Source organism: Pseudopipra pipra, chromosome 1 (genome assembly GCF_036250125.1).
Source record: "Pseudopipra pipra isolate bDixPip1 chromosome 1, bDixPip1.hap1, whole genome shotgun sequence".
NCBI classification, from domain to species: domain Eukaryota; kingdom Metazoa; phylum Chordata; class Aves; order Passeriformes; family Pipridae; genus Pseudopipra; species Pseudopipra pipra.
In genome coordinates, this window is record NC_087549.1 from 99,814,852 (window position 1) to 99,827,694 (window position 12,843).

At 36.7% G+C, this 12,843-nt stretch overlaps 1 protein-coding gene across 5 annotated transcripts in view; it reads right to left on the reverse strand.

The window, feature by feature from the left end:
- ITGA9 (integrin subunit alpha 9) overlaps positions 1 to 12,843 on the reverse strand; it is a 226,393-nt gene that overhangs the window by 43,322 nt on the left and 170,228 nt on the right. For all 5 annotated transcript variants that reach the window (XM_064667569.1, XM_064667551.1, XM_064667536.1 and 2 more), the window contains one exon: positions 10,144 to 10,251. In XM_064667569.1, the coding sequence (XP_064523639.1) occupies positions 10,144 to 10,251 (108 nt within the window). The remainder of the gene's footprint in view (positions 1 to 10,143; positions 10,252 to 12,843) is intronic.

Sequence of the window (12,843 nt, forward strand, 5' to 3'; positions counted from 1 at the left end):
CGAGGCGCGGGAAATCCCCCGGCAGCCGAGGCTCCTGGCCGCATGGCACTGGAAGCTCTCCGCAGCCGAGGGTCCCGCCCCTAGGTCATACTACCTGTAACATAAACTTCACAGGTGGACTGAAAGCCAGTGTCCTCTTCTCAGATTTAACCTAAACCTATCAACATGCATCAAAGGCAAGATCTTCCATTTTTTCAGAGCCCTATATCCTGCACAAGATGTTAACCTGAGAGAGGGAAATGAAAGACAATTTCCAAACAAGGGGCTGGACAGGTCAGTTGAGGACCAAGCAAAAGAAGTGAATATTAGCACTTGGCATGGTGTTAAGTATGTGCAAGTGATAGAAGTCTCTTGGAAGAATGAGACAGAAAAAACAGGAGGAAAACTAGCTATTGCTTCCAATAAAACATTAAGTATAATTTCCCTGCTGCAGTGCTGCATATAAGAAGCCGAAGGCTATTCCCATATTTAATGACTGACATTTTACAAGGTAAACGGGCAAACAAATGTGTATCTTCATCTCGTTCCTTATATACAATACTAGATTTCCATTGATGCAAAAGAACTAATTGTGATATTAAAACTTAAAGTTTCCACGTTCTTTCAGTAAGCCTGATTCCCCACCTGAGCTAAATCATCACTAGTTATTAGCCTGGAAGTCAGCAGAATTAAGCTGGTACAAAGCAATCATGAAGGTGGAATCCAGACCTGAGTGCATGTGACAGAACCAAATCCACATCCAACCTCAGAAAAAGTGCATGAGCAAGTTCAGGGAAAACATCAATTGGAACAGTAATTTTACTTGCAGGAAACATGCTCAAGGTCTGAACACAGGCTAGTCATCTCACAAAATTGTTAACATTGCTCAACTCTGAAATGGACGCCTTGCTCTTCAGCTCTGGGGTATGCTGGCTCCAAAGGACAAGGAGTTTGGTTTTGGCCTCTGCCAGAGAGTTTTTACATATTTCCCCCTTCTTATATATTTATTAACTGTTTTATTTATGTATGAATAACTAATCAGTGCTTCAAGTTTTCAAACTCAAAAAATAAATAACAGATGCACTTGTGTGTCTTTGTTGCTCACCATAGCACATTCATTCTAATATTAGGGGAAAAAAGTATACATATGTTCTGATTCAAAGATACTGATTCACCCTTTATTAGGTGAACAGAGAATTGATAGGCAGGGTTAATCTAACATGTCACACTGAGAAAAAAAGGGTACTGACGAGAAATTCCAGACAAGGTCAAGACTTTCAACAGCAGACAAATAAGTTATGTTATCTGACTACTTGCTCCATATGCCAAGAATGTTTAATATTCACAGATAATGAAACATGCTTGAATCAGAGCAGTTTTGTTGATTCTGGCAATAAAATTAAGAGACACTGAAATAACAGAAAATAATTTTTAAAATTAACCCATTTTTACACAACCCTTGAAAGATTTAAAATAAAAATAGCAATGATGGCAAGGAAAACCAGTAGTCCTCAGATCTAATGAGTAAACTTACACAGCTATGAAGCCAGGCAAGATTTAAACGGCAAACTGAAGATATTAAAGTCTTAAATCAGCTTAGAGGAGTACACCATAGCTCTGCCTTCTGCTTCTCCAGATGAAAGTGAAACACTAAATGCATGTTTGGCATAAATCTGTGCTAACCTGATTGCAATGTCTTTAGATGTTTTTTCTGATGCACTTTATATACAGCTTAATTAAATAATCAGGTTCAATAAGCATGATCTTGCAACATTTGCCTGGTTTGGTCCTGAAACCGATTTGCACATACTCAGCAGCAATCCCCAGAAGTGCTACTCTGAAGAACTAGTGATGCCTATCCAGTTCAGCGACAAAAGCAAAGATCTTGCATAAAGTTCATAACTTACAAGACAGCAGCTTCTTTCCTAGACAGAGGGTACTGCCACATATACACAGTGAGAAGAAGGACTGACCACTTGTATGATTTAGCTGTGAGGTCCCCAGAAGGTTCAGGCCTAAGAATGAATCACCACCACCTTACACAGAAATCAGTTTACCATTAACATTCATGTGCTCCTTACATATCAGCCTCTAACAGTTGAAATTCAAGAGAGAGACACTGAGAGGTACTTTTCCTCTCCCTAAGGGGAACTGTGAAATGCTTAACCAACATATGAGGTAACAAATAATTCCCAGGATATGCCTCTATTTAAAAAGTCCCTGAGATTACTTAAAATTTGGTGCTCCTTCAGCTAGGTTCCACCTGTTTCTATCTAGCACATCCCCTTCTGCAGCCTTACCTATGATGCATAAACACAAATAAGCCTGTGTTTCTTCTTTACCTATTTGTTGGACTTTCGTTATGGGCTGTGTTGATGTTAGGATGAAGAGTTCTGAAGACTGTCGGTAAGTACATTTCCTATAGGGCTCAAACAACTCTGGTGTTTTTCCCTAAAGCAGACATTTGGATGTATCAGAAAGGTGTTTAAGATCTAAGCTCTTCAGAGGCAGAGGAGAGAAGGTAGGACTTCCAAGAGGATGATTTTACTTATCTACTGTAGACAGTTGAAGATTAAATGAGTCATCCTCATTAAAAAAAACTCTTGGGGGGTAGAGGAGATATATTAAGTTAGGCAGAAGATGTCCTTTACTTTCTAAGACATCTTCAGAGTTCTCATTTCTCAATGAGTATCAATGGTTTATTGATACTTTTGATACCATAAGGCACCTTGCATGAGATTTGCAAAGCCATGAGAGAAATCCAACAAAAGATGCTTATTTCCACTCTGATACATGAACAGAGAGGAAAATGCTTCTTTCATCAGATGGGAGCTAGAGTTTATATACAAAGATACCATAGTTTTTAACTCTTACTTGTTTTTTGCTTCCTTCATTTAGACCACAAATCTTGTGTGTTAGTTACAGAAGAAAAAGGCTAGTTTATGAATCAGGATTCAAAAGAAGACTATGTGTTAAATTAATTAACCAAGCAGTTCTTTTCTCAATTTCCTTCTTCATTGTTTTTGGCCGGAACAGCTTCACAAATGGGAAAATGGTGAAAGGAATCCTTAGATTCCTTCAAAAAGAAATAAAGAATTAAAAAAAAAAATTAATATTTTAGATTCTCTTTTCATTCAGTAGTCCTTCACCAGGAAGAGCTTCCTTCTCTGGCTGGGAAGCTTATAAAAAAATCTACTATACATATTTTTTCCATACCTCAGCAAAACTCTTGATTACTACATCATTACCCCTGATTTGGTATCTACCGAACCTCCTGCTTTCTTCATCAATCTGATAACAGGTAATGTATATACCCATTATACTCTTTCTTTATCTGAAATTTCCTTTTATCAAAAGGCAAATCAGCCATCTTTTTCAAAATTGGAATTCCACATATTCAGCCAAGAAAATAGGAGCTATGGGCCGTTCACAAAGTAGCAACACTTTCAGTTGACTCAAAATATTAATCAAACTGCCACATTATATTGACAAGACATGATTTTTTGGGAGGGAGCATGTTGGAAAATTACAATAACTAAGTAAATCGACAAATTTTGCTTTAGTTTGGAAGCTAATTGTGAGCAAGCCACAAATGAACACATCAAGTGTTGCCATGGCCTGATTTAATATATAGATCACAGTGTTTTTATCCCACATTTCAATGGCCTTGATTTTTATATTACTAGTCTTTTTTGAAAGACAACTATTTTTTCTGTATTCAAAATCCATTTTCCAAGAACATCCTCTTTAGAATTTTCAAAAAAATTCACTGCTTATATAAATACCATACCATTTTCATTGCTAGAAGATTTGGTCTAAACAATCAAAAAAAATCAGAAAATTTGTTCAAATTTGGTTTCACCTAAAAATCCAAACTACGAAGTGAAAGAAAACTTTCTGCCCTGTTAAGGAGTTTTGCTGTATTCTCAAGGATGCATCCAGTAATGCACGAAAAGATTCTTTTGAAACATTGGAAATGCCGTGAACTCTGACCAAGGCAGAGTTTTTGCATAGTGATTTAGATGTCTCTTATAAAGTAAAAATGCCATGATTTTTTTTTCTAGTATAGATTTATTTTAAGGTCTTAACTCAGGAAAGAGCTTTAATTTTGTGGCTGGGCACCATTTCCTGTATAACAATGGAAACTTAAATGAGAGCAAAGTTCCTCTTCACTGAGTTTCATTTCATCATGCTTACATTAGGAAGATGTTTAAGAGAACTCGTTCTGAGCTGCTTTGGGGTTCTGCTCCCCATGTCTAAAGGTGACTCTGCCATGCTGACAGTGTATGCTCCTGCCTCCCCTCACAGCCATCCTCGGATCTGGCAGATGTACTAGTTTCTCCTGCAAGTGAGAGAGCTCCTAGCCAAAGTCAGATTCAGTGGCTATCACAGAGCTGCTCTACACTGAGGGTGGGGTGAACACCTCCAACTACCTAAGCAAAACTGTTTTGCAATAGTCATTAAGCATTAAAGTGAAAGAGGAGGAAGGTCAGAAAGTTTCTGTACAATTTTCTGTACAAATTTCTGTACAATACGCTCCCTGGAATGAATAATTTCCTCCAGTAATCTAGCTATGCCTCTAAATATGGTGCCAAAATATGTGTACGTCAGTGCATAAGAATCATTGAAATGAAAAGACTACAAATGAGATGACGAATACAAAGGGCTAAAATAAATCTTGCTGTAAGTGCAAATGTTCCTGCACAATCTTTCTGACAAAGGTGGCAACGAATAGCATAAAATGCTGCTGGAAAAAAAATTTGCTGTATGAAGTAAAATGTTTCTATCTTCACATGCTGGGACTGCATATATGCATATATATGTTTTCAGAGATGAAATGTCTAAAAGACATAAATAATTTTAAACTAATTTTAAACTGTTGTTAAACCAACAAACAAGAGGTTATCTACATACTCATAACAATATACAAGTTTGCCTCTGTGGAGCGTACAGGAGTGAGATTGACAATATCAACATATGCTTTCAGGAACACTCATGCACTACCAGCACTTTAGAGAGCTTTGACAGTCCTTCTTTGCTTAGTTTTAAGTTTTAAACACCAGCAGTGAAGTAGCCAAAGCATTGGATTCTTATGCTGGAAGATAAAACATACAGATAATAAGCAGAAATTACATTTAAGGTTTTAAAATTGCAAAGATTTCTTTTTCATTATATAAGTGAAGAAAAATCTCAAGCAGCCTGGGTGGGACCTTTAATGGAATGAGGCAGCAAGCTTCTCCCTAACTTCTTCCTTCTCCTTACAGTCATTACTGTGCTAATGCCAGGAAGAAAAATTACATGAGTGGTATACAAAACTGGCCTTAGAAATATAACCTGTCATCAGCCAGGAAAGGCTTGTGGCTCTGGGACTGACTTCCATTTTGCTTTTTTCTGTATCAACATTCATAGGAAGAGAATAAAATTTATTTCCACATTTTCCTTATGGAACATGACATTTCTACAGTCCCATGCTCAGGCAGCCATTAACTTAAAAGACAACCTGTAAAAGGAATTCTCTTCAATTCCTCCAGCTTCTCTTTACTTTTTAAAATCTTACTGATACCCAGCTTTCACAAAGGTGCAATCCAGGTCTCATCCACACAAAAAGAAGTGTGAATATGCTAAGCATAATAGGACAACTGGAGGACTTCTGTTTGTCCTTCCCAGAGAAGGACCTTTATTTTGCTCCCTAACCGAAAAGCTATAGGAAGGTCAGACTAGGAACTAGGGCCCTGGGCTAACTGGCTAACACTTGAGGTTAATGGGAGTAGGATTCACAAGACTGGGGTTTAACCCATTATTTTCTCTCTGGAGATAATTCTCAAGGTCTAAGCTTAGATGACTAGGGAAACTCAGGGAGACTAGATGGTTTCTGTACTGTCAATGGAGACTGGAAGTGTTTCTCCAGAGCTGCTTCTATGCCTCTTTCTCTACATTAATTGCTAGAGTAAGAGAACATAGTAATTTAAATATATTCTATTGGTAGCTATTACTAAAACAGTAATTACTAGACTTAGATATCAAGAGTTACATACAGGGAGGGAGCTTTTCACCAAAAAATTGGGAACAGTATTTCTTTCTCTCTTCCTCTTTCTTCCAAATTCCCTTTTATTTCATTGCCTAGACTGCAAACTCTTTGAAGAGACTTGCAACATACACATCTTACTTTCTGACAAGATTCTTATCTCAGTGAGGATGATAACACAGTTTTTCATATGCTTGATTCACCTAAACAGGCTCTTCTTGGTCCCTCCAGAGGAGGGAAGAAGATTATCCAGTTCAAATAGACAAACTTGGTTTCCAACAGTTAATCCCTTGTTCTTCATAATTTATTTACCTTCGGTGCAAATAAAATAAATAGGAACACAACAATCTGATCAAGCTCCATTAAACCAGCAACAGAGTAATCCTGGACACATTGCTAATTTATGAACAGCTTCAGGAAATACCCTGGTTAAATTGGTAGGAACTCCCATTGTGAAAATCTTTTTGGAGGCCCCAGAAAGCAGCTCCTTGGCAGGTCAAGTAGTGCTCCCCTTGCCATTCAAATTAGCTGGATAGCCAAAGGAAATTACTGATCTTTCAGTTCAAAACCAAAACACACACACAAGTGTGCACTGTTTTCCTTTGTGGAAGAATAGATAATCAATGGCTTGAAGAGTGGAGAACATATTTTTGTGTTAAGACTAACTTCTCGGCTTGGATGAAGCTCTTCTGTGTCATCACCTATACTATTCTATTACAAGACTTTTACTAACAAACGGAGGTATTTAATTTATTATGCTTTTAAGCTGTCTTGAAACCTCTGCAAGAAAGCAAATACAAAAATGCATAAAAGTGAACAACTATTAATTTGTCTTATCTGCTTCCAAAATATTATTTACCGCTGCAGAATTTGAGTATTTACTACGTAAACCCAATGTCGACTGTGAAATTCTTAGTTAAAATTATTTGAAAATTTCTATAATTTCCTTTTCATTAAAAATTTCTAATAGGGAGGAACTTCACTTGTGGTTTGTTACTCTAGTTTTCTTTCAGTTATCCATCTTCTTGTTTACTTCTGGCTTTTACTGTCAGCTCATTACCTTTATATACTGGGAACTTTGTTGGGAGAAGTGCTGCAGAAACTCCCAATACCCCTTGAATTGCGTCTGAACATTTCTAAGGCAGAACCCCAAATTCCTGAATTTGTGTCCTGAATTTGTCTGGAAGAAAATCTTAAAACAGTTTCTGCAATAAAGCTAAAAAACAGGAACAGAGGAAGCATGAGGGCTGTCATTTCCTCTAAGGCCAGCAAGATAATAATTCCTATTAACACCTCCCAGAGAAAGAGCCCGTTCCAGTGGGCCATATATGACTCTCTTCCTCTTACTATTTTTTGTGCCTGAAAGACTAGATCACTCAATTCAATATGAAGGAATTGGTTCCTGGAACTATCTTGTGTGGTATATGTGTATTTGGGACACAAACTCTAGTGGTTTTATTATGCATTTTACCCATAAATTCCACTGCTTTACCATATATCAGAGAAACAGCTATATAATTTTTAGCTTTAGAACAAAAACCATTATGTAATCAAATTGCAAATGCTGTATCAACAGTGTCAGTTACAGATAAATGACAGTTCCTAATCTACTGTATTAATGACACCTATTCTAAAAGTTCTGTCAACACTGACAGCTAGAATGTCTGAATTATAGCAAAAAGGCATAATTACAGAAACACCTGCACTGTCTGAAAGGATTTTATTACCTTATTACCTTTACTGCAATCTAGATTTTGGGGAGTTGAAAATAAGGAAAAGATTGAAATATTTAATGACTATGCTTACAAAAATTCTCCTGAAAAACAGCTGTTCTAAACCATTTTCCAAAGTTCATCTACTTTTAGGGTTTGTTTGTTTAATTATATTTGATCTATGAAAAGCTGAAAAGCTCCATGATTTTAGTTCCCTTTTCAGTCAATAAAAACTCAGTGGGAGAGAAGCAGTAGGAAAAAGAGTGGGATGCTTTCTCTCTTACAATAGTAGGACTTAGGATACAGAGGTTCAGTGCCTGGCTCTGACACAGATTTCCTCAGGCAAACCATTTGGTGTTTCAATTATGTATTTGTAAAGCAGGGATAACCACTACCCCAGAGAGGATTTGCTTGGCTAATATTTATTAACATATTAGAGGTGTTTAGAAAGTCATGAAGCAGACTTCTACTGACCATATACCAAAAATCAGTAGTCAAAATGACCCAGTGAATGCTAGCGTACCAGGCAAACAGCTCTCATAAAAACATACTTGCCTACTACCACTCTTCAGCCTGCAATGCAGATAGGTCTCACAACAGCTGTTTAAAATCCTATGAAGACATTCTACAAACTACAATTCAGTCCAACAACATGCAGGGAAATGCAACCTGTTGTTGGGAAAAGCAATATAAACCCTGTAAGCATTTCTTAGCAGAGTGCTCAAGACCACACTAGCCAGCTGGACCTCCTTTTGGTAAGCCATCAGATGTACAACAGCAATGAAAAATAAGTTGAGTGCAAGATTTAAGGGTTTTGCCTTGTTTTCTAACAGCTATCCAAAACCATATAGTCCATCCCATTCTTTTCAGACAACTTGTGCAGAAATAATGACATCTATGCCTGGAAACTAGTCCTTGCCCACTTGGTGGGTAGTGTACACCTCACCTAATTCAAGTGTACAAAACGAGTGTCTTGACTAAGACAATTTGCCTAGACTTCTGGAAGAGTCAACACAGAGAAAAAAGTAATGCCAAGAAGGAATTTATCACACTCTAAGTAAGATGTGTTGTTTTCTGTTCCTTTCTCTTGGCTATACAGGAATGTATAGAATGACTGACTTTACATGAGGTACCGACATTTAGGGAGACAAAATCTATTAAGAAGACTCCCACCTCTCTGCTGCTATTGCAAACACACTGCCTCCCATGGCACACAGACCAGAAAAGGGCCAAGGAAATGGGTCACAATCCTTGTCAAAGGAAAGGTGATCTTCTGTTTATAAGGCTGGACTAAATAAAACATTAAAATGCAATGCCACAGAAAATGAGGCACATGCTGGAGAACTAATTCAGTCTAGCTGGAGAATTGACTCAGTCTATACACTAGTATTGCATACAATAATCCAATCTGTTTCTCAGTTATTCTGACTTTAGTGCCCATCTGTAAGCCATATCTATATTTATCTCATACCTTCCACAGCAAAAATCTTGGAAACCTGCTTAGAAAGATCCTTTGGATCTATGTTTACACATATTCAGTGACACTGTTACTTACATATCAGGAATAGTAATACTTTTCAACCAAAAGGCTAGAAAAGTAGCTAACAACAAGAAAGTATAATACTTCTTTTCAATTATCACTAAGGCAGATTACTCTGAATTTCAGTACTAAATTTATCTCAGTAGTAAGGTTTCCCTCTCTTGGCCACCACAGTATAAATGATGGTATTTTAGTGGTCTAACAAAGGTTTTGAAATTAATAAATAAATATTAGAAATGAAATCTAAGAATGTGTCTTCTTTACCACAGTTTATGTTGAATTTCTTTGTAGTTCACACAAAATCATCTTTTGAAAAACACAGTGTTGAAAGAATAACTTTCTCTATTACTTATGTTTGCTAAAAGACCAGTCAAAAAGAGCAAATTATAACATGGACTACAGAAAAATAGATATTGATAAGGTATATTGAGGTATATATTGAGATATTGATAAGGTATATATTGACATAGCTAGTATTCTTGCAGAAAGCCACAGAAAAAAATCAAGGAACATCAGTCAGTTTGGTAACATATCCTACTGATATTACATACACCATTTAATCCTCCCTCAATCAGGGAGGACTAATTAAGACTCAATCCTCTCTGGAGGTGTGACTTGGGGAAATGTTTTCTTCAGTGTTAGCCTGACCTAGTTTTACATAGCATCATAGGAAACCAGGAACATAGAATCAGTTCTTTGCCCTAGGTGAGGGAGAGCAGTCAACAGCTGGAGGGGCTCAGCTACTTATGATATGGCCACAGGTACAAATAACCTTTTATTATCTTAAAAAGCAACTTATTCATCTGGTTCTGGTGGATTTCTATTGTTTCAATCATCAGTAGCTTTCAGTGCCTCTCTGGTCTCAAAACACATCATAACATACTCACCATCATCTGCTGAATATGAAATATTTCATCTCCAGTGGCAGAGAGGCGGTTTGGAAATGAAATGTCAAGAAAAGCTCCAGGGAGAGTGCTTGGTCCAGCATTGTAAACCTGTAAGAGAACAAATGAATACCAATAAAATTACATATATGACTTCTCATTAATGGGAAATGACTGTAGAATCACAGCTGGAAGTATAGTTAAATTTGAAGAAACTCAAGTACTTTGCAGGTTTTTCAATGTCTTCAGATGAAGACTTCTTTTGTATCTGTCAGGATGAAGTTAAAGAATTAGCTTACTTTATATTCTTTAGGCACAGCTCATATATGAAATAAGAAGCAGTTTTGCAAGATAATTACCAGTCATCAATACAAACAGCATAAGATTTCTATCTTATACACAGAGACACTGCTAGTACTATGAGTGTTTTGGTAATACAATCTGGAAGGCTGTAAGAAATATTACTGTCTCAGTTAACATTCTCATTTCCATCTGGTAACCACTGCATTATATTCTGCATATGTTTTCCTTATGAAGCAGAAGCTAAACAATTATTGTGACTGCTGGACTGCAGGTTTACTGAGTGAGTTGCCAGAAAATGCATGTGAACAATTTCCATTCAAGTTTTGGAGTTTATAATTTAATTAAACTCCTGGTGAAAAACATTAGCTTTCTATCAATCCCCTTCCCTCAAAATTTTGACAAAAACTGAAAGAATTTCCTGCCCACCACTGAAATGTATCTAGTGAAAATCCCAAAATTTATGATTTTTTGCTGAAAAGAAGTAATCCATGGAAAACTTTCAATGAAAATAAGTTTTCATTTGTAACTACATTTTTTTATTAGGAAAAACATGTCCTGGTTCTTTCTAACAAAACAAATATAAATGCATACAGTAAAAAACCCACAAATATAAACGCATACAGTAAGAACATTAAGCCCATTAGAATATTTATCCACTACTGTTAAAAGATGGAGCAATCAGTTGTTAATTGTGTAAAGCACAAATATTAAAAACAATAGGTTTTCATTCTTTAAACACTGTTTATATCTGAAGAAATGTCTGACTGACAAAGAGAATCGTTTTGCAATGCCAAATCATCACAAAAACACTGAGGCTCCAGGCAGGGGGTGAAATCCCACTACAACCGAGCTTGATAAATGCTACATGAAATATAAACATAATGTTTCATGTGAGACACTTTAAAAACCTTTATTATCTCTCTGAGATCAGATATAAGAGTACTTCAGAAAAGGCATTTTCATTGTATGTCTTGTTACTTAAAAAAACCCATGTAGATCTGTTTCCATTAACATTAGACCCTGTATAGCTTTTCACATATAAAAACTGCTATAAAGCCCCATATTTTTGTAAATCATCTCTTTTTCTTGGTTAAGAAACTATTATTCTTCTCCACCTGGAGAAGTTAAATAAATGCCAGGCAAATCATTTAAAATAATTAAGCAAAGAGTGATAAAAACAATGCTTTGCCCATTATGAAAGTCTGCCCTATCTCACCGATGCACACAGTTATGAAGCTTAGCACATTACTGGAGAGCACATCTGTGACTTGTTCCAGTATAATTTTCTGCTTCTATATGGAAAAAAAAAAAATAATAGTGCAACTTCTAAGTGTGTGCATAAAAGACAAGAGGATGAGTAGGACAAATGGTGGCTCTGCCATGAGAGAGAATCTCATGGATTCTCTCTCCCTTTCCTGTTATCACTTTGCTTTATTGAAAATATTCATCTAATTAAAAAATAAGTGTCTCTGTTCTTTATCTGGTTTTAATGAATAACTGGCTATGGCGGGAAAGATGGGGAAAACCTATAAATCCTCAAGAATGAAATCAGAATCACAAGAATTAACAGCCTGGTTCACAAAAGCTTTAATGTCCTAAAATCCTGCTTTCGCTTCTTCTCAGTAAATAGCTAAGGGCACCACATGACAGTGGGGGCTTAATTGCTCTGGACCGCAATCTGTCCACAGAGGTAGACGTGTTATTCATTATGAGTTGAGTGGCATTCATGCCTAGGAGAACAGAAAGGGAGAAAAAAGGTGAAACACTATTTTTCTCAATAAATGAATCTACCTCTGCATGACTTATCATCTTCTAGTTCCATCTAGTGGTCAAAAAGAGTTTGAAGGGCTTGTAATAGATACAGTCACATCAGTGAAACACAGCGCAAGTTAATTTTGGACACATCGCAAGAGTTTGTGAAAATAGATCATCCATATATTTTGCCATATGAGGAACCCATCTAACTGGCAGTGTAATATAGGTAATAATTGACTAATGCTGAGATGCTGTGAAATATTTAATTAAAACTTCTCACATCTGCCTCTTTAGTGTCATTATCTCTTGCCTGTACTGTACTCTTATCAGTAGTGCTATAAACATTTTCATACTGGGGCATTTAGCAAGTCTGAATCCCTTGCATAGGCATGTGTTTGTTCTCATGGATAAAGGCGGCCCACTCCTCTGCTCAAAGACCATGCCACTAAAAAGAATTACTTCTCCACTTTTAACCTGTGACTTCATTCAAGATGTGGCACTTGAGTAACTAGAGCTCTTTACTCAGCATGTGATGAAAGGTAAAAGAGCAACAAATGGTAGTGGCTTCATTCTTATGGAAGTGAGATGCCCTGTTTGCAATTCTTGTTATAATATAGTCAGATAAAGGACATATGCCATCCCTGC